Source organism: Bombina bombina, chromosome 9 (genome assembly GCF_027579735.1).
Source record: "Bombina bombina isolate aBomBom1 chromosome 9, aBomBom1.pri, whole genome shotgun sequence".
NCBI classification, from domain to species: domain Eukaryota; kingdom Metazoa; phylum Chordata; class Amphibia; order Anura; family Bombinatoridae; genus Bombina; species Bombina bombina.
Genome location: NC_069507.1, coordinates 25,208,184 through 25,232,147, shown reverse-complemented (window position 1 = coordinate 25,232,147; position 23,964 = coordinate 25,208,184). Strand labels below are relative to the sequence as shown.

General features: G+C 38.3%; 1 protein-coding gene across 9 annotated transcripts in view; it reads left to right on the top strand.

Moving 5' to 3' along the window:
- GBF1 (golgi brefeldin A resistant guanine nucleotide exchange factor 1) overlaps positions 1-23,964 on the top strand; it is a 365,751-nt gene that overhangs the window by 178,073 nt on the left and 163,714 nt on the right. For all 9 annotated transcript variants that reach the window (XM_053691965.1, XM_053691964.1, XM_053691962.1 and 6 more), the window contains exons 4-5: positions 19,521-19,652; positions 23,068-23,186. In XM_053691965.1, the coding sequence (XP_053547940.1) occupies positions 19,521-19,652; positions 23,068-23,186 (251 nt within the window). The remainder of the gene's footprint in view (positions 1-19,520; positions 19,653-23,067; positions 23,187-23,964) is intronic.

Below are 23,964 nucleotides of genomic sequence, written 5' to 3'. Positions count from 1 at the left end.
TAGAGATGTATACGCAACTCAAATTGGTATGTAGCAATACATACGCAACTCAAATTAGTATGTAGCAATACATACGCAACTCAAATTAGTATGTAGAGATGTATACGCAACTCAAATTAGTATGTAGAGATGTATACGCAACTCAAATTGGTATGTAGCAATACATACGCAACTCAAATTAGTATGTAGCAATACATACGCAACTCAAATTAGTATGTAGAGATGTATACGCAACTCAAATTAGTATGTAGAGATGTATACGCAACTCAAATTGGTATGTAGCAATACATACGCAACTCAAATTAGTATGTAGCAATACATACGCAACTCAAATTAGTATGTAGAGATGTATACGCAACTCAAATTAGTATGTAGAGATGTATACGCAACTCAAATTGGTATGTAGAGATGTATACGCAACTCAAATTAGTATGTAGCAATACATACGCAACTCAAATTAGTATGTAGCAATACATACGCAACTCAAATTGGTATGTAGAGATGTATACGCAACTCAAATTGGTATGTAGCAATACATACGCAACTCAAATTAGTATGTAGCAATACATACGCAACTCAAATTAGTATGTAGCAATACATACGCAACTCAAATTAGTATGTAGAGATGTATACGCAACTCAAATTGGTATGTAGAGATGTATACGCAACTCAAATTAGTATGTAGCAATACATACGCAACTCAAATTAGAATGTAGAGATGTATACGCAACTCAAATTGGTATGTAGCAATACATACGCAACTCAAATTAGTATGTAGCAATAAATATGCAACTCAAATTAGTATGTAGAGATGTATACGCAACTCAAATTGGTATGTAGAGATGTATACGCAACTCAAATTAGTATGTAGCAATACATACGCAACTCAAATTAGTATGTAGAGATGTATACGCAACTCAAATTGGTATGTAGAGATGTATACGCAACTCAAATTGGTATGTAGAGATGTATACGCAACTCAAATTAGTATGTAGCAATACATACGCAACTCAAATTAGTATGTAGAGCTGTATACGCAACTCAAATTAGTATGTAGCAATACATACGCAACTCAAATTGGTATGTAGAGATGTATACGCAACTCAAATTAGTATGTAGCAATACATACGCAACTCAAATTAGTATGTAGCAATACATACGCAACTCAAATTAGTATGTAGAGATGTATACGCAACTCAAATTAGTATGTAGAGATGTATACGCAACTCAAATTAGTATGTAGCAATACATACGCAACTCAAATTAGTATGTAGAGATGTATAAGCAACTCAAATTAGTATGTAGAGATGTATACACAACTCAAATTAGAATGTACAGATGTATACACAACTCCAATTAGTATGTAGCAATACATACGCAACTCAAATTAGTATGTAGCAATACATACGCCATACGCAACTCAAATTAGTATGTAGCAATACATACGCAACTCAAATTAGTATGTAGCAATACATACGCAACTCAAATTAGTATGTAGCAATACATACGCAACTCAAATTAGTATGTAGCAATACATACGCAACTCAAATTAGTATGTAGCGATGCATATGCAACTCAAATTAGTATGTAGCAATACATACACAACTCAAATTAGTATGTAGAGACGTACACGCAACTCAAATTAGTATGTAGCAGTACATACACAACTCAAATTAGTATGTAGAGATGTATACACAACTCAAATTAGTATGTAGAGATGTATACACAACTCAAATTAGAATGTAGAGATGTATACACAACTCAAATTAGTATGTAGCAATACATACGCAACTCAAATTAGTATGTAGAGACGTACACGCAACTCAAATTAGTATGTAGCAATACATACACAACTCAAATTAGTATGTAGAGATGTATACACAACTCAAATTAGAATGTAGAGATGTATACACAACTCAAATTAGTATGTAGCAATACATACGCAACTCAAATTAGTATGTAGCAATACATACGCAACTCAAATTAGTATGTAGCAATACATACGCAACTCAAATTAGTATGTAGCAATACATACGCAACTCAAATTAGTATGTAGCAATACATACGCAACTCAAATTAGTATGTAGCAATACATACGCAACTCAAATTAGTATGTAGAGATGTACACGCAACTCAAATTAGTATGTAGATGTACACGCAGCTCAAATTAGTGTGTAGCGATGCATACGCAACTCAAATTAGTATGTAGCAATACATACACAACTCAAATTAGTATGTAGAGATGTACACGCAACTCAAATTATTATGTAGCGATGCATATACAACTCAAATTAGTGTGTAGCGATGCATACGCAACTCAAATTAGTATGTAGCAATACATACACAACTCAAATTAGTATGTAGAGATGTACACGCAACTCAAATTAGTATGTAGATGTACACGCAACTCAAATTAGTGTGTAGCGATGCATATGCAACTCAAATTAGTATGTAGCAATACATACACAACTCAAATTAGTATGTAGAGATGTACACGCAACTCAAATTAGTATGTAGCGATGCATATACAACTCAAATTAGTATGTAGAGATGTACATGGTAAATTTGTCACTAAATTTGTACTAATAGGTACCCATTAATCCTGATTGTTGTAGGATGCAATACTGCTGTATGCACTTCTCTTTGTCCGGCATATATTGGTTTATGTAGTCATACAGACTAAGCTTAAAGGGACAGTATACTATAAATTGTATTGTTTTAAAAGATAGATAATCCCTTTATTACCCATTCCCCAGTTTTGCATAACCAGCACAGTTATATTAATATACTTTTTACCTCTGTGATTACCTTGTATCTAAGCATCTTCTGACAGCCCCTTATCTCAGTTATATTAATATACTTTTTACCTCTGTGATTACCATGTGTCTAAGCCTCTGCAGACTGCCCCTTATCTCAGTTATATTAATATTCTTTTTACCTCTGTGATTAACTTGTATCTAAGCCTCTGCAGACTGCTCCTTATCTCAGTTATATTAATATACTTTTTACCTCTGTGATTACCTTGTAGCTAAGCATCTTCTGACAGCCCCTTATCTCAGTTATATTAATATACTTTTTACCTCTGTGATTACCATGTGTCTAAGCCTCTGCAGACTGCCCCTTATCTCAGTTATATTAATATACTTTTTACCTCTGTGATTACCTTGTGTCTAAGCCTCTGCAGACTGCCCCTTATCTCAGTTATATTAATATACTTTTTACCTCTGTGATTACCCTGTATCTAAGCCTCTGCAGACTGCCCCTTATCTCCTTGTATCTGTTAAATACATATGTACATACTTGCAGGGTGAGTGTGATAGGCTTCAAGCATACTAAGATTAGTGGTAGAAAAGATTTATATTTATTACTTAAAAGGTCAAAATAGAAAGTGCATTAGCAAATTTCCCTTTTTAATAGAAGCATTTTTCCGTATATTTGCATTAGGCAAAATGCCTGTACTAGTAAACATTATTACTGCTTCTGTGACATACACACATATGCCGAGAGTGCCAGCTGTGGTGATTGACTGCTGGTGCACATGGCACTCTCGGCATATGTGTGTATGCCACTGAAACTAATAACTTACAGTAGAAGCATTTTACTAATTAAACTTTATTGCAAAAATGCCTCTATTCAAAGCCGAAATGCCCCCTGTATTTTAAACTAGTTTCCAATGTACTTCTATTAGAACATTTGCTTCATTCTCTTGGTATCCTTTGTTGTAGAAGCAGCAATATACTACTGTGACTTGTATAAACACAGTGGGTGAGCAAATAACATGAGGTATATATGTGCAGCCACCAATCAGCAGCTCCTGAGCCTACCTAGGTATTGTTTTTAACAAAGGATACCAAGAAAACAAAACAAATTAGATAAGCACATTGGGAAGTTGCTGGTTAAAATCACATGCTGTATCTGAATCATCAAAGAAGGAAACAGTTGGATTTCATGTCCCTTTAAGCATCTCCTTTATTAAAAAAAAAAAAAAAGTTAGCAGAAATGGTTAAGACCTCAGTTAAAGAAGGTTCACGCAGGTTAATCCACTGACCTTGTTGCTGGATGCTAGTAGCATCTACATGTGGGCTATGTCTGCGGGTTCTTATGGGGCAGTAACATAGGTTGTGTATTTATTTCTCTTTATTCCTCAAGGTTTTGTGAAAAAGCCTAATGCTGAAAATGTCAACATATATGTTACCATGTGTAATAAATGCACATCATGTGAATGAGCCATTCACAAACTTTTCCTTATAGTTTTAAATAATAGAGAGTTTGTATGTGATGTAAAGGTTAGAAATAGGTCCGCTTGAAGCAGCTGATGGGAATTGTGTTACCGAAATGAGGTATCCCAGTCATGAAAACATTCTTTTGGATATGTCTGTTACTGAAAGCATTACAGCAAGGGCCCAGCTCTCCGTCCTGTGTTTACTTAACCACATTTCCTTAAAAGTTTGTCATGAGTTTATGTGTGTGAGATCTAATATGTGTAATGTATCTAACATGCCTCTCCTGTATGTGTGTGTGTGTGATCTAATATGTGTAATGTATCTAACATGTCTCTACTGTGTGTGTGTGATCTAATATGTGTAATGTATCTAACATGCCTCTCCTGTATGTGTGTGTGTGATCTAATATGTGTAATGTATCTAACATGCCTCTCCTGTATGTGTGTGTGTGATCTAATATGTGTAATGTATCTAACATGCCTCTCCTGTATGTGTGTGTGTGATATCTAATATGTGTAATGTATCTAACATGCCTCTCCTGTGTCTGTGTGTATGATCTAATATGTGTAATGTATCTAACATGCCTCTCCTGTATGTGTGTGTGATATCTAATATGTGTAATATATCTAACATGCCTCTCCTGTGTGTGTGTGATATCTAATATGTGTAATGTATCTAACATGCCTCTCCTGTATGTGTGTGTGTGAGATCTAATATGTGTAATGTATCTAACATGCCTCTCCTGTATGTGTGTGTGAGATCTAATATGTGTAATGTATCTAACATGCCTCTCCTGTATGTATGTGTGTGTGATCTAATATGTGTAATGTATCTAACATGTCTCTCCTGTATGTGTGTGTGTGTGAGATCTAATATGTGTAATGTATCTAACATGTCTCTCCTGTATGTGTGTGTGTGATCTAATATGTGTAATGTATCTAACATGCCTCTCCTGTGTGTGTGTGATCTAATATGTGTAATGTATCTAACATGCCTCTCCTGTATGTGTGTGTGTGATATCTAATATGTGTAATGTATCTAACATGCCTCTCCTGTGTCTGTGTGTGTGATCTAATATGTGTAATGTATCTAACATGCCTCTCCTGTATGTGTGTGTGATATCTAATATGTGTAATATATCTAACATGCCTCTCCTGTGTGTGTGTGATATCTAATATGTGTAATGTATCTAACATGCCTCTCCTGTATGTGTGTGTGTGAGATCTAATATGTGTAATGTATCTAACATGCCTCTCCTGTATGTGTGTGTGAGATCTAATATGTGTAATGTATCTAACATGTCTCTCCTGTATGTGTGTGTATGAGATCTAATATGTGTAATGTATCTAACATGCCTCTCCTGTATGTGTGTGTGTGTGTGAGATCTAATATGTGTAATGTATCTAACATGCCTCTCCTGTATGTGTGTGATCTAATGTGTAATGTATCTAACATGCCTCTCCTGTATGTGTGTGTGAGATCTAATATGTGTAATGTATCTAACATGCCTCTCCTGTATGTGTGTGTGAGATCTAATATGTGTAATGTATCTAACATGTCTCTCCTGTATGTGTGTATGAGATCTAATATGTGTAATGTATCTAACATGCCTCTCCTGTATGTGTGTGTGTGTGTGTGTGAGATCTAATATGTGTAATGTATCTAACATGCCTCTCCTGTATGTGTGTGTGTGTGTGAGATCTAATATGTGTAATGTATCTAACATGCCTCTCCTGTATGTGTGTGTGTGTGAGATCTAATATGTGTAATGTATCTAACATGCCTCTCCTGTATGTGTGTGATCTAATATGTGTAATGTATCTAACATGCCTCTCCTGTATGTGTGTGATCTAATGTGTAATGTATCTAACATGCCTCTCCTGTATGTGTGTGTGAGATCTAATATGTGTAATGTATCTAACATGTCTCTCCTGTATGTGTGTGTATGAGATCTAATATGTGTAATGTATCTAACATGCCTCTCCTGTATGTGTGTGTGTGATCTAATATGTGTAATGTATCTAATATGCCTCTCCTGTATGTGTGTGTGTGATCTAATATGTGTAATGTATCTAACATGCCTCTCCTGTATGTGTGTGTGTGTGTGAGATCTAATATGTGTAATGTATCTAACATGCCTCTCCTGTGTGTGTGTGTGTGTGTGTGATCTAATATGTGTTATGTATCTAACATGCCTCTCCTGTATGTGTGTGTGTGTGAGATCTAATATGTGTTATGTATCTAACATGCCTCTCCTGTATGTGTGTGATCTAATATGTGTAATGTATCTAACATGCCTCTCCTGTATGTGTGTGTGATCTAATATGTGTAATGTATCTAACATGTCTCTCCTGTGTGTGTGTGTGTGATCTAATATGTGTTATGTATCTAACATGCCTCTCCTGTATGTGTGTGATCTAATGTGTAATGTATCTAACATGCCTCTCCTGTATGTGTGTGTGTGATATCTAATATGTGTAATGTATCTAACATGTCTCTCCTGTGTGTGTGTGTGTGTGATCTAATATGTGTTATGTATCTAACATGCCTCTCCTGTATGTGTGTGTGTGATCTAATATGTGTAATGTATCTAATATGCCTCTCCTGTATGTGTGTGTGTGTGATCTAATATGTGTAATGTATCTAACATGCCTCTCCTGTATGTGTGTGTGTGAGATCTAATATGTGTAATGTATCTAACATGCCTCTCCTGTGTGTGTGTGTGTGTGATCTAATATGTGTTATGTATCTAACATGCCTCTCCTGTATGTGTGTGTGTGATCTAATATGTGTAATGTATCTAATATGCCTCTCCTGTATGTGTGTGTGTGTGATCTAATATGTGTAATGTATCTAACATGCCTCTCCTGTATGTGTGTGTGTGAGATCTAATATGTGTAATGTATCTAACATGCCTCTCCTGTGTGTGTGTGTGTGTGTGTGTGTGATCTAATATGTGTAATGTATCTAACATGCCTCTCCTGTATGTGTGTGATCTAATATGTGTAATGTATCTAACATGCCTCTCCTGTATGTGTGTGTGATCTAATATGTGTAATGTATCTAACATGCCTCTCCTGTATGTGTAATGTATCTAACATGTCTCTCCTGTGTGTGTGTGTGTGATCTAATATGTGTTATGTATCTAACATGCCTCTCCTGTATGTGTGTGTGAGAGATCTAATATGTGTTATGTATCTAACATGTCTCTCCTGTGTGTGTGTGTGTGATCTAATATGTGTAATGTATCTAACATGCCTCTCCTGTATGTGTGTGTGTGTGAGATCTAATATGTGTAATGTATCTAACATGCCTCTCCTGTATGTGTGTGATCTAATATGTGTAATGTATCTAAAATGCCTCTCCTGTATGTGTGTGATCTAATGTGTAATGTATCTAACATGCCTCTCCTGTATGTGTGTGATGTAATATGTGTAATGTATCTAACATGCCTCTCCTGTATGTGTGTGTGTGATATCTAACATGTCTCTCCTGTGTGTGTGTGTGTGTGATCTAATATGTGTTATGTATCTAACATGCCTCTCCTGTATGTGTGTGTGTGATCTAATATGTGTAATGTATCTAACATGCCTCTCCTGTGTGTGTGTGTGTGATCTAATATGTGTAATGTATCTAACATGCCTCTCCTGTGTGTGTGTGTGTGTGTGATCTAATATGTGTAATGTATCTAACATGCCTCTCCTGTGTGTGTGGGTGTGTGTGTGTGATCTAATATGTGTAATGTATCTAACATGTCTCTCCTGTGTGTGTGTGTGTGTGTGTGATCTAATATGTGTTATGTATCTAACATGCCTCTCCTGTATGTGTGTGTGTGATCTAATATGTGTAATGTATCTAATATGCCTCTCCTGTATGTGTGTGTGTGATCTAATATGTGTAATGTATCTAACATGCCTCTCCTGTATGTGTGTGTGTGATCTAATATGTGTAATGTATCTAACATGCCTCTCCTGTGTGTGTGTGTGATCTAATATGTGTAATGTATCTAACATGCCTCTCCTGTATGTGTGTGTGTGATCTAATATGTGTTATGTATCTAACATGCCTCTCCTGTATGTGTGTGTGTGATCTAATATGTGTAATGTATCTAATATGCCTCTCCTGTATGTGTGTGTGTGTGATCTAATATGTGTAATGTATCTAACATGCCTCTCCTGTATGTGTGTGTGAGATCTAATATGTGTAATGTATCTAACATGCCTCTCCTGTGTGTGTGTGTGTGTGTGTGTGTGTGTGATCTAATATGTGTTATGTATCTAACATGCCTCTCCTGTATGTGTGTGTGTGTGAGATCTAATATGTGTAATGTATCTAACATGCCTCTCCTGTATGTGTGTGATCTAATATGTGTAATGTATCTAACATGCCTCTCCTGTATGTGTGTGTGATCTAATATGTGTAATGTATCTAACATGCCTCTCCTGTATGTGTGTGTGATCTAATATGTGTAATGTATCTAACATGCCTCTCCTGTATGTGTGTGTGATCTAATATGTGTAATGTATCTAACATGTCTCTCCTGTGTGTGTGTGATCTAATATGTGTAATGTATCTAACATGCCTCTCCTGTATGTGTGTGTGTGTGAGATCTAATATGTGTAATGTATCTAACATGCCTCTCCTGTATGTGTGTGATCTAATATGTGTAATGTATCTAACATGCCTCTCCTGTATGTGTGTGATCTAATATGTGTAATGTATCTAAAATGCCTCTCCTGTATGTGTGTGATCTAATGTGTAATGTATCTAACATGCCTCTCCTGTATGTGTGTGATGTAATATGTGTAATGTATCTAACATGCCTCTCCTGTATGTGTGTGTGATCTAATATGTGTAATGTATCTAACATGCCTCTCCTGTATGTGTGTGTGTGATATCTAACATGTCTCTCCTGTGTGTGTGTGTGTGTGTGTGATCTAATATGTGTTATGTATCTAACATGCCTCTCCTGTATGTGTGTGTGTGATCTAATATGTGTAATGTATCTAATATGCCTCTCCTGTATGTGTGTGTGTGATCTAATATGTGTAATGTATCTAACATGCCTCTCCTGTGTGTGTGTGTGTGTGTGATCTAATATGTGTAATGTATCTAACATGCCTCTCCTGTGTGTGTGTGTGTGATCTAATATGTGTAATGTATCTAACATGCCTCTCCTGTGTGTGTGTGTGTGTGTGTGTGATCTAATATGTGTAATGTATCTAACATGCCTCTCCTGTGTGTGTGATCTAATATGTGTAATGTATCTAACATGTCTCTCCTGTATGTGTGTGTGTGATCTAATATGTGTAATGTATCTAACATGTCTCTCGTGTATGTGTGTGTGTGATATCTAATATGTGTAATGTATCTAACATGCCTCTCCTGTATGTGTGTGTGAGATCTAATATGTGTAATGTATCTAACATGCCTCTCCTGTATGTGTGTGTGAGATCTAATATGTGTAATGTATCTAACATGTCTCTCCTGTATGTGTGTGTGTGAGATCTAATATGTGTAATGTATCTAACATGCCTCTCCTGTATGTGTGTGTGTGTGTGAGATCTAATATGTGTAATGTATCTAACATGTCTCTCCTGTATGTGTGTGTGTGATCTAATATGTGTAATGTATCTAACATGCCTCTCCTGTGTGTGTGTGATCTAATATGTGTAATGTATGTAACATGCCTCTCCTGTATGTGTGTGTGTGATCTAATATGTGTTATGTATCTAACATGCCTCTCCTGTATGTGTGTGATCTAATATGTGTAATGTATCTAACATGCCTCTCCTGTATGTGTGTGTGATATCTAATATGTGTAATATATCTAACATGCCTCTCCTGTGCGTGTGTGATATCTAATATGTGTAATGTATCTAACATGCCTCTCCTGTATGTGTGTGTGTGAGATCTAATATGTGTAATGTATCTAACATGCCTCTCCTGCATGTGTGTGTGAGATCTAATATGTGTAATGTATCTAACATGTCTCTCCTGTATGTGTGTGTATGAGATCTAATATGTGTAATGTATCTAACATGCCTCTCCTGTATGTGTGTGATCTAATGTGTAATGTATCTAACATGCCTCTCCTGTATGTGTGTGTGAGATCTAATATGTGTAATGTATCTAACATGCCTCTCCTGTATGTGTGTGTGTGTGTGAGATCTAATATGTGTAATGTATCTAACATGCCTCTCCTGTATGTGTGTGTGTGTGTGATCTAATATGTGTAATGTATCTAACATGCCTCTCCTGTATGTGTGTGATCTAATGTGTAATGTATCTAACATGCCTCTCCTGTATGTGTGTGTGAGATCTAATATGTGTAATGTATCTAACATGCCTCTCCTGTATGTGTGTGTGAGATCTAATATGTGTAATGTATCTAACATGTCTCTCCTGTATGTGTGTGTATGAGATCTAATATGTGTAATGTATCTAACATGCCTCTCCTGTATGTGTGTGTGTGTGTGAGATCTAATATGTGTAATGTATCTAACATGCCTCTCCTGTATGTGTGTGTGTGAGATCTAATATGTGTAATGTATCTAACATGCCTCTCCTGTATGTGTGTGTGTGAGATCTAATATGTGTAATGTATCTAACATGCCTCTCCTGTATGTGTGTGATCTAATATGTGTAATGTATCTAACATGCCTCTCCTGTATGTGTGTGATCTAATGTGTAATGTATCTAACATGCCTCTCCTGTATGTGTGTGTGTGATCAAATATGTGTTATGTATCTAACATGCCTCTCCTGTATGTGTGTGTGTGATCTAATATGTGTAATGTATCTAATATGCCTCTCCTGTATGTGTGTGTGTGTGTGTGATCTAATATGTGTAATGTATCTAACATGCCTCTCCTGTGTGTGTGTGTGTGTGTGTGATCTAATATGTGTTATGTATCTAACATGCCTCTCCTGTATGTGTGTGTGTGTGTGAGATCTAATATGTGTTATGTATCTAACATGCCTCTCCTGTATGTGTGTGATCTAATATGTGTAATGTATCTAACATGCCTCTCCTGTATGTGTGTGTGATCTAATATGTGTAATGTATCTAACATGTCTCTCCTGTGTGTGTGTGTGATCTAATATGTGTTATGTATCTAACATGCCTCTCCTGTATGTGTGTGATCTAATGTGTAATGTATCTAACATGCCTCTCCTGTATGTGTGTGTGTGATATCTAATATGTGTAATGTATCTAACATGTCTCTCCTGTGTGTGTGTGATCTAATATGTGTTATGTATCTAACATGCCTCTCCTGTATGTGTGTGTGTGATCTAATATGTGTAATGTATCTAATATGCCTCTCCTGTATGTGTGTGTGTGTGATCTAATATGTGTAATGTATCTAACATGCCTCTCCTGTATGTGTGTGTGTGTGTGTGAGATCTAATATGTGTAATGTATCTAACATGCCTCTCCTGTGTGTGTGTGATCTAATATGTGTTATGTATCTAACATGCCTCTCCTGTATGTGTGTGTGTGTGAGATCTAATATGTGTAATGTATCTAACATGCCTCTCCTGTATGTGTGTGATCTAATATGTGTAATGTATCTAACATGCCTCTCCTGTATGTGTGTGTGATCTAATATGTGTAATGTATCTAACATGCCTCTCCAGTATGTGTGTGTGATCTAATATGTGTAATGTATCTAACATGTCTCTCCTGTGTGTGTGATCTAATATGTGTTATGTATCTAACATGCCTCTCCTGTATGTGTGTGTGAGAGATCTAATATGTGTTATGTATCTAACATGTCTCTCCTGTGTGTGTGTGTGTGATCTAATATGTGTTATGTATCTAACATGTCTCTCCTGTGTGTGTGTGTGTGATCTAATATGTGTAATGTATCTAACATGCCTCTCCTGTATGTGTGTGTGAGATCTAATATGTGTAATGTATCTAACATGCCTCTCCTGTATGTGTGTGATCTAATATGTGTAATGTATCTAAAATGCCTCTCCTGTATGTGTGTGATCTAATGTGTAATGTATCTAACATGCCTCTCCTGTATGTGTGTGATGTAATATGTGTAATGTATCTAACATGCCTCTCCTGTATGTGTGTGTGTGATATCTAACATGTCTCTCCTGTGTGTGTGTGTGTGTGTGTGTGTGTGTGTGTGTGATCTAATATGTGTTATGTATCTAACATGCCTCTCCTGTATGTGTGTGTGTGATCTAATATGTGTAATGTATCTAACATGCCTCTCCTGTGTGTGTGTGTGTGTGTGTGATCTAATATGTGTAATGTATCTAACATGCCTCTCCTGTGTGTGTGTGTGTGATCTAATATGTGTAATGTATCTAACATGCCTCTCCTGTGTGTGTGTTTGTGTGTGATCTAATATGTGTAATGTATCTAACATGTCTCTCCTGTATGTGTGTGTGTGATCTAATATGTGTAATGTATCTAACATGTCTCTCGTGTGTGTGTGTGTGTGTATGTGATATCTAATATGTGTAATGTATCTAACATGTCTCTCGTGTGTGTGTGTGTGTGTGATCTAATATGTGTTATGTATCTAACATGCCTCTCCTGTATGTGTGTGTGAGAGATCTAATATGTGTAATGTATCTAACATGTCTCTCCTGTATGTGTGTGTGTGATCTAATATGTGTAATGTATCTAACATGCCTCTCCTGTATGTGTGTGTGTGATCTAATATGTGTTATGTATCTAACATGCCTCTCCTGTATGTGTGTGTGAGAGATCTAATATGTGTAATGTATCTAACATGTCTCTCCTGTATGTGTGTGTGGGATCTAATATGTGTTATGCATCTAACATGTCTCTCCTGTATGTGTGTGTGTGATCTAATATGTGTAATGTATCTAACATGTCTACTGTGTGTGTGTGTGTGATCTAATATGTGTAATGTATCTAACATGTCTACTGTGTGTGTGTGTGTGTGTGTGATCTAATATGTGTAATGTATCTAACATGTCTCTCCTGTATGTGTGTGTGTGTGTGATCTAATATGTGTTATGTATCTAACATGTCTCTCCTGTATGTGTGTGTGTGAGATCTAATATGTGTTATGTATCTAACATGCCTCTCCTGTGTGTATGTGTGTTTTCTCTTGTTAAGTGTATCCAGTCCACGGATCATCCATTACTTATGGGATATTTTCCTTCCCAACAGGAAGTTGCAAGAGGATCACCCACAGCAGAGCTGCTATATAGCTCCTCCCCTCACTGCCATATCCAGTCATTCTCTTGCAACTCTCAACTAAGATGGAGGTCGTAAGAGGACTGTGGTGTTTTATACTGAGTTTATTTCTTCAATCAAAAGTTTGTTATTTTTAAATGGTACCGGAGTGTACTGTTTATCTCAGGCAGTATTTGGAAGAAGAATCTGCCTGCGTTTTCTATGATCTTAGCAGAAGTAACTAAGATCCTTTGCTGTTCTCACATATTCTGAGGAGTGAGGTAACTTCAGAGGGGGAATAGCGTGCAGGTTTTCCTGCAATAAGGTATGTGCAGTTAAAATATTTTTCTAGGGATGGAATTTGCTAGAAAATGCTGCTGATACCGAAGTAATGTAAGTAAAGCCTTAAATGCAGTGATAGCGACTGGTATCAGGCTTATTAATAGAGATACATACTCTTATAAAAGTGTATTTTAAAACGTTTGCTGGCATGTTTAATCATTTTTTATATATGTTTGGTGATAAAACTTATTGGGGGCCTAGTTTTTTCCACATGGCTGGCTTGAATTTTGCCTAGAAACAGTTCCTTGTAATATGAGTGGGAGGGGCCTTTTTTTAGTGCTTTTCTGTGCAGATAAAAATACTGACAGAGACATTCAGCTTCCCTCTGCATGTTCCAGGACTTCTCTGAAGGGCTTAAAAAGTCGTATTGAGGGAGGTAAAAAGCCACAGTAGAGCTGTGGCAGTTGTTGTGACTGTTTAAAAAAAAAAAAAAACAAAAAAAAAACGTTTTTGTCATTTGTTATTCCGTTTTTAGTATTAAGGGGTTAATCATCCATTTGCAAGTGGGTGCAATGCTCTGCTAACTTGTTACATACACTGTAAAAATTTCGTTAGTGTAACTGCCTTTTTTCACTGTTATTTCAAATTTGGACAAAATTTGTGTTTCTTAAAGGCGCAGTAACGTTTTTTATATTGCTTATAAACTTGTTTTAAGTGTTTTCCAAGCTTGCTAGTCTCATTGCTAGTCTGTTTAAACATGTCTGATACAGAGGAACCTACTTGTTCATTATGTTTGAAAGCCATGGTGGAGCCTAAAAGGAGAATGTGTACTAAATGTATTGATTTCACCTTAAACAGTAAAGATCAGTCTTTATCTATAAAAGAATTATCACCAGAGGGTTCTGTCGAGGGGGAAGTTATGCCGACTAACTCTCCCCACGTGTCAGACCCTTCGCCTCCCGCTCAGGGGACGCACGCTAATATGGCGCCAATTACATCAGGGAAGCCCATAGCGATTACCTTGCAGGACATGGCTGCAATCATGAATAATACCCTGTCAGAGGTATTATCTAGATTGCCTGAATTAAGAGGCAAGCGCGATTGCTCTGGGGTTAGGAGAGATACAGAGCGCGCAAATGCTGTAAGAGCCATGTCTGATACTGCGTCACAGTATGCAGAACATGAGGATGGAGAGCTTCATTCTGTGGGTGACATCTCTGACTCGGGGGAAACCTGATTCAGAGATTTCTAATTTTAAATTTAAGCTTGAGAACCTCTGTGTATTGCTTGTGGAGGTATTAGCTGCTCTGAATGACTGTAACACAGTTGCAATTCCAGAGAAATTATGTAGGCTGGATAGATACTATGCGGTGCTGGTGTGTACTGACGTTTTTCCTATACCTAAAAGGCTTACAGAAATTATTAGCAAGGAGTGGTATAGACCCGGTGTGCCCTTTTCCCCACCTCCTATATTTAGAAAAATGTTTCCAATAGATGCCACTACACGGGACTTATGGCAGACGGTCCCTAAGGTGGAGGGAGCAGTTTCTACTTTAGCAAAGCGTACCACTATCCCGGTTTTGGACAGTTGTGCTTTTTCAGATCCAATGGATAAAAAATTAGAGGGTTACCTTAAGAAAATGTTTATTCAACAAGGTTTTATTTTGCAGCCCCTTGCATGCATTGCGCCTGTCACTGCTGCGGCGGCATTCTGGTTTGAGGCCCTGGAAGAGGCCATCCATACAGCTCCATTGGAGGAAATTATTGACAAGCTTAGAACGCTTAAGCTAGCTAACTCATTTGTTTCTGATGCCATTGTTAATTTGACTAAACTAACGGCTAAGAATTCCGGATTCGCCATCCAGGCGCGTAGGGCGCTATGGCTTAAATCCTGGTCAGCTGACGTGACTTCAAAGTCTAAGTTACTCAACATTCCTTTCAAGGGGCAAACCTTATTCGGGCCTGACTTGAAGGAAATTATTGCTGACATTACTGGAGGCAAGGGTCATACCCTTCCTCAGGACAGGGCCAAATCGAAGGCCAAACAGTCTAATTTTCGTGCCTTTCGAAATTTCAAGGCAGGAGCAGCATCAACTTCCTCCGCTTCAAAACAAGAGGGAACTGTTGCTCATTCCAGACAGGCCTGGAAACCTAACCAGTCCTGGAACAAGGGCAAGCAGGCCAGAAAACCTGCTGCTGCCCCCAAGACAGCATGAAGGAACGGCCCCCTAGCCGGAAACGGATCTAGTGGGGGGCAGACTTTCTCTCTTCGCCCAGGCGTGGGCAAGAGATGTTCAGGATCCCTGGGCGTTGGAGATCATATCTCAGGGATATCTTCTGGACTTCAAAGCTTCTCCTCCACAAGGGAGATTTCATCTTTCAAGGTTATCAGCAAACCAGATAAAGAAAGAGGCATTCCTAAGCTGTGTGCAAGACCTCCTAGTAATGGGAGTGATCCATCCAGTTCCGCGGACGGAACAGGGACAGGGGTTTTATTCAAATCTGTTTGTGGTTCCCAAGAAAGAGGGAACCTTCAGACCAATCTTGGATCTAAAGATCTTAAACAAATTCCTCAGAGTTCCATCATTCAAAATGGAAACTATTCGGACCATCCTACCCATGATCCAAGAGGGTCAGTACATGACCACAGTGGACTTAAAGGATGCCTACCTTCACATACCGATTCACAAAGATCATCATCGGTTCCTAAGGTTTGCCTTTCTAGACAGGCATTACCAATTTGTAGCTCTTCCCTTCGGGTTGGCCACAGCCCCCGAGAATCTTTGCAAAGGTTCTGGGCTCACTTCTGGCGGTTCTAAGACCGCGAGGCATAGTGGTGGCTCCGTATCTAGACGACATCCTGATACAGGCGTCAAGCTTTCAAATTGCCAAGTCTCATACAGAGATAGTTCTGGCATTTCTGAGGTCGCATAGGTGGAAAGTGAACGTGGAGAAGAGTTCTCTATCCCCACTCACTAGAGTCACCTTCCTAGGGACTCTTATAGATTCTGTAGAGATGAAAATTTACCTGACGGAGTCCAGGTTATCAAAACTTCTAAATGCTTGCCGTGTCCTTCATTCCATTCCACGTCCGTCAGTGGCTCAGTGCATTGAAGTAATCGGCTTAATGGTAGCGGCAATGGACATAGTGCCATTTGCGCGCCTGCATCTCAGACCGCTGCAATTATGCATGCTAAGTCAGTGGAATGGGGATTACTCAGATTTGTCCCCTCTACTAAATCTGGATCAAGAGACCAAAGATTCTCTTCTCTGGTGGCTATCTTGGGTCCATCTGTCCAAGGGTATGACATTTCGCAGGCCAGATTGGACGATTGTAACAACAGATGCCAGCCTTCTAGGTTGGGGCACAGTATGGAACTCCCTGAAGGCTCAGGGATCGTGGACTCAGGAGGAGAAACTCCTCCCAATAAATATTCTGGAGTTAAGAGCAATATTCAATGCTCTTCTAGCTTGGCCTCAGTTAGCAACCCTGAGGTTCATCAGATTTCAGTTGGACAACATCACGACTGTGGCTTACATCAACCATCAAGGAGGGACCAGGAGTTCCCTAGCGATGTTAGAAGTCTCAAAGATAATTCGCTGGGCAGCGTCTCAATCTTGCCATCTGTCAGCGATCCACATCCCAGGCGTAGAGAACTGGGAGGCGGATTTTCTAAGTCGTCAGACTTTTCATCCGGGGGAGTGGGAACTCCATCCGGAGGTGTTTGCTCAACTGATCCATCGTTGGGGCAAACAAGAACCGGATCTCATGGCGTCTCGCCAGCACGCCAAGCTTCCTTGTTACGGATCTAGGTCCAGGGACCCGGGAGCGACGCTGATAGATGCTCTAGCAGCTCCTTGGTTCTTCAACCTGGCTTATGTGTTTCCACCGTTTCCTCTGCTCCCTCGACTGATTGCCAAAATCAAGCAGGAGAGAGCATCGGTTATTCTGATAGCCCTGCGTGGCCACGCAGGACCTGGTATGCAGACCTAGTGGACATGTCATACTTTCCACCATGGACTCTGCCTCTGAGGCAGGACCTTCTAATATAAGGTCCTTTCAATCATCCAAATCTAATTTCTCTGAGACTGACTGCATGGAGATTGAACGCTTGATTCTATCAAGGCGTGGCTTCTCAGAGTCAGTCATTGATACCTTAATACAGGCACGAAAGCCTGTTACCAGGAAAATCTACCATAAGATATGGCGTAAATATCTTTATTGGTATGAATCCAAGAATTACTCATGGAGTAAGGTTAGGATTCCTAGGATATTGTCCTTTCTCCAAGAGGGTTTGGACAAAGGATTATCAGCTAGTTCTTTTAAAGGACAGATTTCTGCTCTGTCTATTCTTTTGCACAAGCGTCTGGCAGAGGTTCCAGACGTCCAGGCATTTTGTCAGGCTTTGGTTAGAATTAAGCCTGTCTTTAAAACTGTTGCTCCCCCGTGGAGCTTAAACTTGGTTCTTAAAGTTCTTCAAGGAGTTCCGTTTGAACCCCTTCATTCCATTGATATTAAACTTTTATCTTGGAAAGTTCTGTTTTTGATGGCTATTACCTCGGCTCGAAGAGTCTCTGAGCTATCTGCCTTACAATGTGATTCTCCTTATCTGATTTTTCATGCAGATAAGGTAGTTCTGCGTACCAAACATGGGTTTTTACCTAAGGTGGTTTCTAAGAAGAATATCAATCAAGAGATTGTTGTTCCATCATTGTGTCCTAATCCTTCTTCAAAGAAGGAACATCTCTTATATAATCTGGACGTAGTCTGTGCCTTGAAGTTTTACTTACAAGCTACTAAAGATTTTCGCCAAACATCTTCCCTGTTTGTCGTTTACTCTGGACAGAGGAGAGGTCAAAAAGCTTTGGCAACCTCTTTCCTTTTGGCTTCGGAGCATAATTCGCTTAGCCTATGAGACTGCTGGACAGCAGCCCCCTGAAAGGATTACAGCTCATTCTACTAGAGCTGTGGCTTCCACCTGGGCCTTTAAAAATGAGGCCTCTGTTGAACAGATTTGCAAGGCTGCGACTTGGTCTTCGCTTCACACCTTTTCAAAATTTTACAAATTTGATACTTTTGCTTCTTCGGAGGCTATTTTTGGGAGAAAGGTTCTTCAGGCAGTGGTTCCTTCCGTTTAATCCTGCCTTGTCCCTCCCATCATCCGTGTACTTTAGCTTTGTTATTGGTATCCCATAAGTAATGGATGATCCGTGGACTGGATACACTTAACAAGAGAAAACATAATTTATGCTTACCTGATAAATTTATTTCTCTTGTAGTGTATCCAGTCCACGGCCCGCCCTGTCCTTTTAAGGCAGGTCTAAATTTTAATTAAACTACAGTCACCACTGCACCCTATGGTTTCTCCTTTCTCGTCTTGTTTTGGTCGAATAACTGGATATGGCAGTGAGGGGGGAAGCTATATAGCAGCTCTGCTGTGGGTGATCCTCTTGCAACTTCCTGTTGGGAAGGAGAATATCCCACAAGTAATGGATGATCCGTGGACTGGATACACTACAAGAGAAATAAATGTATCAGGTAAGCATAAATTATGTTTTTTTCAAAGCTAAAACAACTGATGTTATCCAGTTAGGAGCCACAATTCTAGAGCCTTGATTTATATGAATGGTAAAGATGTACAGCAGACGAGCTGCTTGTTGTACCCGTGATTTTAGAAATGGTAGTTCATTGTCATAACAAAGTGACTTAACTGCTTATGCGTAAATACAAGGAGCAAAATTCCAGGGGGCAGTTACCTCTTCTTGCCAACCCCCCTCGTGGTACAAGGTGTCTATTAAGGAAAGTTGTTTTGTCTAAACTCTTTGTGTTTCTTGTCGTTGCAGAGCTTTCTGAAATTGAACCCAATGTATTTCTTCGCCCTTTCTTGGAGGTGATACGCTCAGAAGACACTACAGGCCCTGTCACTGGACTTGCTCTAACATCTGTCAACAAATTCCTCTCCTATGCCCTTATAGGTAAGAAACAAACTAATTTTGTCTTCTATATAATCCTAGAAATGAGAGTTACGTTTCTGATAAAGATGCAGATCTCTTATAAAAATGTAATTCTGACCTTTTATTATCCCTGCATTGTATTGTTTTTCCAGCTGCTGGCAACTGTGTAGATATGTAGCTATTAGCGCTGTAGTTAGCAGTCAGAAAACAGTTATTAGTCCACTCATTACTAAGTAAAGAAAAACTCTTAATTACACACCTGTCCTCTGGAATGAATACAGGTATATAAATAAATGTGTCTATATACCTAAGCATGTGCTGCCTGCCCTCTGCAGGTGACTGCTGGAACTACTACACAGTTTGTTGGATTTATTTATGTCTTGTGTATTTATATTACTCTAACAAATTGCTTGACCATTCGCTGAATCCTGCTTAAACATCATTAAGAAGCATTATAAAGGTAAACACTAGCAAGGGAATGGCTTTAATTCTTATTCGTCTCCCTCAAACAATTTTTGAATAAAATGTGTGCACCACAAAAGCTAATTGAAAACACACACAGCCTGTTCTCATTTTTAATTTTAAAAGACCCCCTTCTATGTCCCCAAATTGTTCTGTACAGCTGTCACTTCTGATTTATTCTTTAATTATACCAAATGTACACTGCTTTTTATTATAAGTAGCCAGTGCAGAGTCAATTTTTATTAATAAATATATATATATGCTCCTTTTATCTCCTGCAAATTGCTGCAAATGCAGTTCTAGCAGGTTACAAACGATCTCCGTTTGAAATGTCAGTTTTCACAATTTAAAGGTACATGAAACCCAAATGTTTCTTTTATTTTTTTTAATTCTCTTGGTATCATTTGTTGAAGGAGCAGCAATTCACTACTAGGAGTTGGCTAAACACTTCGTTTTCCAATTAAAAGAGGCAAATATGTGCAGCCACCAATCACCAGCTAGCTTATGTAGTACATTGCTGCTCCTGAGCCTCCCTAGATATGCTATTCAACAAAGGATACCAAGAGAAGTTAGATAAAATTAGTTAATAAAAGTAAATTGCAAAGTTGTTTAAAATGTTATATTTGATTCAAGAAGAAAGTGTAGGGTCTACTAAAGGTGTTTCAGATAATACCTCATCTGTATGACTGATATTATACACAAGTACACCCAGAATTAGGGAGGCAAACCATGATCTATTTTAGAGAGAGACAGTCCAACTTGTAAAGGAGTAACATTAATTGTGTAATACAGAGATTTTTACTGTAGTTTGTGTTATCATTTGACCATCCTCCTGATGTTGCTTAGATAGCCCTTAACAATTCTAATCGTATGTGTGAAAAGTACTGAGTTGCAGTTGGCCGGGCCAGTGCACCCATAAGGTAGATTAAGTGGATGCCTTAGGGGCCCGTGAAGTGCCATAGGTCATAGAATTTATTTTAAACTTTTATGTATGTGATTGCCTGTGGCTTGCAATAATAGTGCATGTGAGAGGAGGAGGTTGATTGGAACCTTAAGCAGATGATTAAATATAAATCACACTATAGCTTAGCTTTTTTATTACATCTCTAAAACATTTTATCAAGAAGCACTAAGGGTAAGGTAGTGCAAAATGTGTCTTTTCTTGAGTGGCAAAATCCTTGCACTGGTCTTGGCAAATAGGAGGTAAAAATCATTTGGGAATAAGGGCAGCATAAAACCTACCAGTTTTTTTTTTTTAATGAACACAACATTTTTCTTTCATAACTCAGATAGAGAATACAATTTTATTATCAAATTTGCTTAGTTTGCTTGTTATTCTTTGTTGAAGAGATATTTAGATAGTTAACGTGCATTTGCAAAACTGCTGCCAAATTGTACTGCAGACACGTGCACTCTCCTGAACTTACCTTCCTGCCTTTTAACATAGGATACCAAGAAAACAAGGAAAATTTGATAACAGAAGTAAATTGGAAAGTTGTTTAAAATTGTATGTTCTATCTGAATCATAAAAGAAAGAATTGTGTTTCTATGTCTCTTTAACTTAACTGGCACATTTATATATTTGTGATTATGTCTGTCGCTAAATTTAAGGTGATGTGTAAAGGGGGCATAATGTTATCGGTAATTATTTCATCTCAGTATGTCTGCCGAATACACGTTGTCTATTATTTATGCAGTTTTGTTACTTGCCCAATGCAGAAGAAGGGGACCCCTCGCATTCTGCTATTTTCTGAACCAAATTTCTTCTTGTGAAAAGTGTAACTGGAATTGAAGAAGAAATCCCCCATAAAAAAAAGAGCAGAATGCTACGAGCGGTTGTCAGATTCTGCATTCGGCAGCTAATGAAACTGCTTTGCGCATTTTGAATCCCTCTTGAGTTTGTGTAGCTGGTTTCGCCAGTCTGTGACAAAATGTAAACAAGCGGCTGCTAAATTCACCAAGATCTCCAGTCTCTCTAGCTGCAGCCAACTATCCAGTGTCGCCTGTTTGCGATATTCTAGGCAGCTGATTGGTTTTCAATGGTCATGTGAATCGGCTGCATTGAGTAGCATCTATATCAGGGAGTGTAGTGAGGCTGGAGAGATGTCTCAGCTGGTTCTACTTTAGCCAGTATGTCCGTTTACTCTTAAAGGGGCAGTAAAGTCCAGTTTAAACTTTCGTGATTCAGACAGAACATACCATTTTAAACATTCCAATTTACTTCTAATATCAGATTTGCTTAATTTTCTTATTATCCTTTTGTTAAAGAGCATACCGAATTAGGCTCCGGAGCAGCAATGCACTACTGGGAGCTAGCTGAACATATCTTGTGAGCCAGTGATAAGAGACATTCATGTGCAGCCATTAATCACTAGCTTGCTCTCAGTAGTAGAGTGCTGCACCTGAGCCTACCAAGGAATGCCTTTAGCAAAGGATACCAAGCGAATGAAACATGTTTGATACTAGAAGTGAACTAGAAAGTTGTTTAAAATAGTATGCTCTATCTGAATCATACAGAACAATATTGGGTTTCATGTCACTTTTAAAGAAGATCTAACTACTAATTTTAGTGGTGTTAACTCTTCCTAAAATATGTTTTTATCTTTTTGACTTATCACAGTATAAATTAAAAGGCTCCGTTTTAGATCTTTAAAGTAGATTTGTTGAGATCACTTGAAAGTGTAATGTATACGCCATTGTCAGATAATGCTATTGATGTACCAGATGCCAGTGATTTCATGTAAATGCTCAGTCAGATGAGTGATGCCTCAGATTGGCTCGGTTTCGCTTTTATTATTGACAAACTGTTTGCATCTCTTAGTCACGATGTGTTTTTTATTTTTATGGAAAAATGTGGTTGTAAATCCTGTACTTATTTTTTCTTGTACATCTGTCTTATATGTTTTTGGTTAGATTAGTCCGCTTTGTCACACGTGGAGCTGATTCATCAGTTTTATCTTTATATTTGTCCTAGATCCTGTCCACGAAGGTACAGCCGAAGGAATTGAAAACATGGCAGATGCAGTTACACATGCCCGTTTTGTTGGCACTGACCCAGCAAGTGATGAGGTTGTCTTGATGAAAATCCTGCAGGTAACACAAGAGAAGGAGTGTATCTCCATGTCCTTATACAGGGGCCAATTAGATGAATTGCTTAAGCCCTCTGGATCTTGTTACACGGAGACATGGGACATGTTTAGACTCTGCAAGAGCTTTGCGCCTAATGTTATTTTTAAACAGGAGGCTCATGTACCTGAAGTAAAAGCTTTTTCAAATAAAAGATAATTAAAAGCTGCAATTAATTGATTTCAGACATTTGACATGTCGTTTCAGGAAAAGTTCTATTGGGGGCTGGGGTAGGGAGATGGCCGAGCAGAAAATGTTCGACTTCATCAGGATAATGGAAAGTGCAGAATGGCGCAGAGCTATCCGTTTACTCTGAGGAACACGCTGACTTGCTTAATCAGAATATAATCATTAAGCTCTAAATCCCCTCTTCTCATATAATGTGTTTTTGACCTATCTTGTTTAACGGTTTTGAGCAGTTTAGATTTTTTTATAGACGATGCAGCCTGTGAAACTAGATAATAAAGTATGGAAATGCGATAAGGGGCTGTGGTGTTAGATGTTCCCTACATCTGTTGTGTTTTTCTGTAATAAATTGCCACAGTACAAAATGATGAGAAACGGCTTTTCTTTAAATCAACACAAATAAAATCATAGTGTGGCTGTTTATTTGTGCAATGTTGTTCTTGGTTGTGAAACAAAGAGGGCAAAATCAATGTTACTACATATTTGTTGTAGAGATATTTTCTTTGTTTTGTGTATCCTTCCCAAATCAATAAGAGATGGAGGAACTTACATAATGAGT